Genomic DNA, 6,339 nt, shown 5'->3' with positions numbered 1-6,339 from the left:
TAAATTAGTGTACATTACAATATGCAAATGTTTCAAAGTTGACACTCCTAATAATAACTTTTTCTGAGATGAGGGTAGTGCAACAATTTCAGTTATATTTTGGGTTATTTAGGTGTGTGTGTATTTATTTTTATAGCTGCAGAAATGTAATATGCATTCTCACTTCAGTTTTTTTTTTTTTTTTTTTTTAAAATTTGATTCCAATACAACCAAAAAGAAAAACAGCAAAAAAATCCACTATAGGCAGGCTGCCTGGCATTTTCACTTCAGTTTTTGCAAAGAAAATCTCAGGGTGCACCCAGTGTAATCCTGTACAGTGTTGTCTTATGAGAAGATATATTCTTGTTACATGATGCACTGCAGTCTTAACTGGAAGCTAATGGGTTACATGAGCTCTTTTTCCCCTCAGATTTCTATCCACGAACAAATATGTGCTAGGTTTGAGTACCCACTACAGCATTATTGTACAGTAGAAATATTATGTAGAAAGGTTGATCAGATGAGAAAAAAATATCTGAGCAAAACTGTTTTCTTTTTCAGCCTTACTGAACCCTTTAATTCATCCACCAAGTCTGCTTATAGATGCACTCCCTTATTTCCCAACCATTGCAAAATAAATTGTATATACTGTTACTGGCATGAAAAAAAAATCGTAAAAAAAAATACCTGATTGGTCAGCAGAGGGAGACATCGAGACTCCAAACTGAGTAGAAATAAGTGAAAAGAGAAAAAAAATAGGACGAATATGCAATGGTATAGGGCAGCTGGAAAAAGAAGCGGAGTGTTTCAGCAAAGAAGAACAAAGAGAATGACACCTTTGTCCAGATAAGAGGATGCAGTAAGGGTATCAGGACCTAGGCTAAGGATTGTGGAACCGTGGCAACCAAAGGGTTAGCAGACTGGCTGCTGTAGGGGGCAGAAGGAAGCTCTCTGACTGTGCATGAGGAAAACCCACTCATCAGATGGACTGTGCAGGAAAGTGATTGAAAGTTGCCTTTCAACAGGAGGCATAGACTCCGAGAGCAGCAGCAACAGCAGCAGCTTCTCTCCACTGGCTGAGCCGTGTGTCTGCGCTGTCCTGGACACTCAGCCTTTTGTGTCTGGAAAGAAAAGGGGGCTTAAGAAGGAGGAGTGCTGGCAGATCTAACGGGTTTGGGAAGTGGGACATTCACAGCAAATCTGGAGAGCATCCGGTCCCAGAAAGAGAGAGGAAGAGGATAAAGTAGTAAGAGAAAAGGAAGGAAAGAGACATGGAAGAGAAGTGTGGGTAAGTAAAATGTATCACAGTTACAGGAATGGGAGTAGAAACGAATCACAAGTATACATTATAATAAACTGAACATGGAATATTTTTGAGTCATACATTTGCATTATATTTTGAAAGAATATGGAGTAATAATTAGCACACGTGTGCATGTGCTATATATTTTAAACAACTCACTTTTTTTATAATCAAGACACTAATTTTGACTTGTCTGTCTGTGTCTATCTCTCTCTCTATCTATCTATCTATCTATCTATCTATCTATCTATCTATCTATCTATCTATCTATCTATCTATCTATCTATCAGGGGTTGACAAATCTGTTTAAAATTTAGGAGCCAGTAAGAATATTTATTAGCCAGATATACTTTTAGGTACCATACAGTGGTATCTTTATATAGATATAGAGAACAACCTAAACATTTAGGAGCCAGGGGTAAAATTCTAAGCCAGTGGCTCCTAGGTTTCTTGGTTTGTCGAGCCCAGATATATATATATATATATATATATATATATATATATTTACACACACACACACATATATATATATATATATATATATATATATATATATAAATATATATATATATATATATATATATATATATATATATATAAATACACAATACATACATACCTACACGTTTATTTTTATCTCACTATTCCAGTGGAATTAAAAAAGTTACTAGTTCACTCAATATAAGTATGACAAAAAGTCCAATTTGTTACTAGCCAACTAGCCCTTTGTAGTTTCTTACAATTCCTACTAGCCCAGGACTAGCTGACTGGTGGAAATTTTACACACACACACTCATTTGTGTGTGTAAAAAATGTTTTGCTAACATCTATCTAACTGAGATATCTATCTATTTATCTATCTATCTATCTATCTATCTATCTATCTATCTATCTATCTATCATCTGTCTATACACACATAAATGAAATCCCACTCACACACATATACAGCATATTTATATTAGTAATGGCCATAAAATGTTGTCAACACTTGTTGCTGATAGACTTTAGAATCAGCACACGAGAAGGAAATAGAAAAAAATACGCATGCATAAATCATAGCTAGCTATTGCCTGCCTGTTGATATTAGTGTGTATGTGTGCGTCTCCATAATTTGTAGGTATAAACTAAATAAACATATCATAGAATTGCACAAGCAGATCACTAGATTACTATAGGAAATACCATTATGATCAGACATAAGTGTAAAAAAACACTGAGTAAGTAGGTTTTCTGGCGCTGTTCTTGTAACCTCGGTTATTTTTGCTGTATGTAGCAGTGTACATGCAATCAAAGAATTGTTATTTTAAGGGACAAAGAAAATTCTGTAATGTGTTAAAGGGATAGGAACGTCAAACTTACAGGATTTTGTCATTTTAAGACACTTTTAAATTAAAGGGATACGAAACCCAGATATTTTTCTTTCATGACTCAGATAGATCATGCGATTTTAAGCAACTTTCTAATTTACTCCTATTATCATTTTTTCTTCGTTCTCTTGGTATCTTTATTTGAAAAAGCAGGAAAGTACGCTTACAAGCTGGCCCATCTTTGGTTCAGCACCTGGGTAGCGCTTTCTGATTGCTTGCTAAATGCAGCCACCAATTAGCAAGCGCTATCTAGGGTGCTAAACCAAAAATGGGCCTGCTCGTAAGCTTACATTCCTGCTTTTTCAAATAAACATACAAAGAGAACGAAGAAAATTTGATAAAACGAGTAAATTAGAAAGTTGCTTAAAATTGCATGCTCCATCTGAATCATGAAATAAATAAAATTGGGTTCAGTATCTCTTTAACTTCTATTTTCAAATGTGCTTTGTTCTCTTGGTATCCCTTGTTGAAAAAGAATACACACAAATCCTACACTAATGGGAGCTGCTGCTAATTGGTGCCTCCACACATTTGATTTGGTGATTGGCTGACTAGATGTGTTCATCTTGCTGCCAGTAGTGCATTGCTGTTCCTTCAGCAAAGGATAACAAGAAAACGAAGCAAATTTGATAATGGAAGTAAATTGGAAAGTAGTTTAAAATTGTAAAATAAAATGTTGGGGTTTCCTGTCCCTTTAAAGTACTTTATTACTGCACTTGCTTGCATATAACTGTGTTTAACCCCTAAAAAGAGTTTCAAAAGATCAGATTTGGAGCACCAATGCACTATCTATAGTACCTTGTCCAGTAATATTTCATATACATTAGTTTTTATATATCCATTTGTGCAGTTCAAATAGAATCACAATTCAGATAGAAGAGCATACTCTTTTTTTAACAAATTTCCAATTTACTTCTTTTATTTAATTTGCTTTGTTCTCTTGGTATCCTTTGTTGGAAAGCATACCTAGGTAGACTCAGGAGCAGCAATGCACTAATGGGAGCTAGCTGCTTATTAGTGGCTGCATATATATGCCTTTTGTTATTGGCTCAATGGATGTGTTCAGCTAGCTTCCAGCAGTGCAACAAAGATATGAAGAGAATGAAGCAAATTTGATAATAGCAGTACATTGGAACGTTGCAAAAAATTGCATGCTCTGTCTGAATCATTAAAAAAGGACCAGTAAATACAGTAGATTTGCATAACTAACAAATGCATGATAACAAGACAATGCAATAGCACTTTGTCCTAACTTTGAATGAGTAGTAGATTTTTTTTTTTTTCGGACAAATTTCAGTTATATCTATTTCCACTCCTTCTGTATCATGTGACAGCCATCAGCCAATCACAAATGCATATAGTATATTCTGTGCATTCTTGCACATGCTCAGTAGGAACAGGTGACTAAAAAAATGTAAATATAAAAGACTGTGCACATTTTGTTAATATAAGTAAATTTGAAAGTTGTTTAAAATTGCAAGTTCTATCTGAATCAGGCAAGTTTAATTTTGATTTGAGTGTCCCATTAAGGAAAAAAAAAATTGTCATGTCCGTGTAAGGGAAAAGGCAGTAAGGTCATAGCTAAAAAATCTTGGCTACATTTTCATCCTAGTCCTTACAAATTTTAGATTATTCTGAATCTAAGAAAGATGTATGAGGACCTTGGATCTAGCATCTGATTAAAGGACGAATCAAACAGTCATTAAATCAATAAAATATGTTACTGAATGGATTTAATTCACTTTGTTGTAAGGTTGTCCATACAAATCGCAAAAATGCATATATTCAACAGAGTAAAATAGATTTTAATCTGGCCAGATGCTGTTCTTCAAGGTTGGGTTCTAAAAGAAGCCATTAATAAGAACATATTTGTCCTTAGGCAAAGTGGTGCAATTTGCAATCATGGCTCAATTGTATAAAATTTTCTGTTCTTTATATTTGGGTACCCAATGCATCCTGCAAGATACTGTGCAGGGAATCTATAAACTAACCAAAAATAATGTGTATAAAAGATTACAAATGTTAAAAAAAAGGTTAAAATAACAAAAAAAGGTCAAAATCAAACGTTTATCATCCAGACATATCATTAAAAAAACAAAACTCTGGTTTACTTCCTTTATCAAATTGTGCATTCTTTATATATTCACACTTTCTGAGGTACATGCTCAGAGTTCAGTGTGTGTGTGTATATATATATATATATATATATATATATATATATATATATAATTTCTGAGTGTGTGTGATTCGATGATGACTGTCATGTCACATGATACAAGGGGCAGGGTTATGGATGGTATTTTGATTTTTTTCAGAAAATAATCTATTGCTCATTTGAAATAAAGATTGTTTTTGTATTGTCTTTATGCTTTTGTTAATTATGCAATTATACTGTATTTAATTGTCCTTAAAGTTTTATGGACTTTCTAACAAACAAAAAAAATGTTTTAATTTGTTTTTAGTGCATGTACCTATAGTTTTTACATTGCTGACTCCATTTTATTACGTGTTTAACCCTTTATAAATTCTTAAACATATGGGTAGTCTGCAAGCATTGCAGCTCCCAAACAGAAAATGGCTGGTGATTGGCAGCTGTACCCATATAAAGCTTGAGTTAGTAATGCAAAAACTGCATTTTCTAATAATTTTGTGTATGTGTATTTTGCATTAAAAGTGACATTAAATACATTTTGGCCCAGATTACAATTGATAATAGGAGTAAATTAGAAAGTTTAATTTTGACTAAACTATTCCTTTAATATATTACTTTCAAGTAGTAATTTTAGAACAAAAATAAAAGCACTATTGACTGAACTCAATCAATGTTAGTGCACAATAGTGCAAATATTTTTGTGCTCCACTTGTAATCTGGGCCAAAATGTATTAAATGTTTAACCACTTTGTGAGGACAATGAAAGTTTAATTTTGACTAGACTATTCCTTTAACACTCGCAAAATTGTCTATGGGGTCAGCCATATCGGCTATTGCTAGAGTGCTAAGGTCAAACAGTAGAGATCTTCACTTACTTTTAAACTATGACTTTTAAAACTCCACACACACAAACATACATATGTACACACACATGTGCACACATACATACATATGTACACACACATACATACGTACACACACATACATACGTACACACACATACATACGTACACACACAAACATACATATGTACACACACATGCGCACACATACATACATATGTACACACATACATACGTACACACACATACATACGTACACACACATACATACATATGTACACACATACATACATATGTACACACATACATACATATGTACACACATACATACGTACACACACATACATACGTATGTACACACATACACACACATACATACGTACACACATATACATACGTATGTATACACACATACATACATATGTACACACATACATACATACATACATACACACATATACATACATATGTATACACACATACATACATATGTATACACACATACATACATATGTACACACACATACATACGTACACACATATACATACGTATGTACACACATACACACACATACATACGTACACATATACATACGTATGTATACACACATACATACATATGTACACACATACATACGTACACACATATACATACATATGTATACACACATACATATGTACACACACATACATAC

At 33.5% G+C, this 6,339-nt stretch overlaps 1 protein-coding gene across 2 annotated transcripts in view; it reads left to right on the top strand.

Annotated features, from left to right (window-relative positions):
• The first annotated feature begins 573 nt into the window (after positions 1-573).
• The window catches only part of HOMER3 (homer scaffold protein 3), a 529,180-nt gene continuing 523,414 nt past the window's right edge, over positions 574-6,339 (top strand). The window contains exon 1 of one of the 2 annotated variants that reach the window (XM_053702909.1): positions 574-1,267. In XM_053702909.1, the coding sequence (XP_053558884.1) occupies positions 1,251-1,267 (17 nt within the window). In that variant the 5' untranslated portion in view covers positions 574-1,250. The remainder of the gene's footprint in view (positions 1,268-6,339) is intronic. The other variant, XM_053702908.1, reaches the window with a different exon arrangement.

Source organism: Bombina bombina, chromosome 2, assembly GCF_027579735.1.
Source record: "Bombina bombina isolate aBomBom1 chromosome 2, aBomBom1.pri, whole genome shotgun sequence".
Classification (NCBI taxonomy): Eukaryota; Metazoa; Chordata; class Amphibia; order Anura; family Bombinatoridae; genus Bombina; species Bombina bombina.
This window is presented reverse-complemented; position numbering and strand designations above follow the sequence as displayed.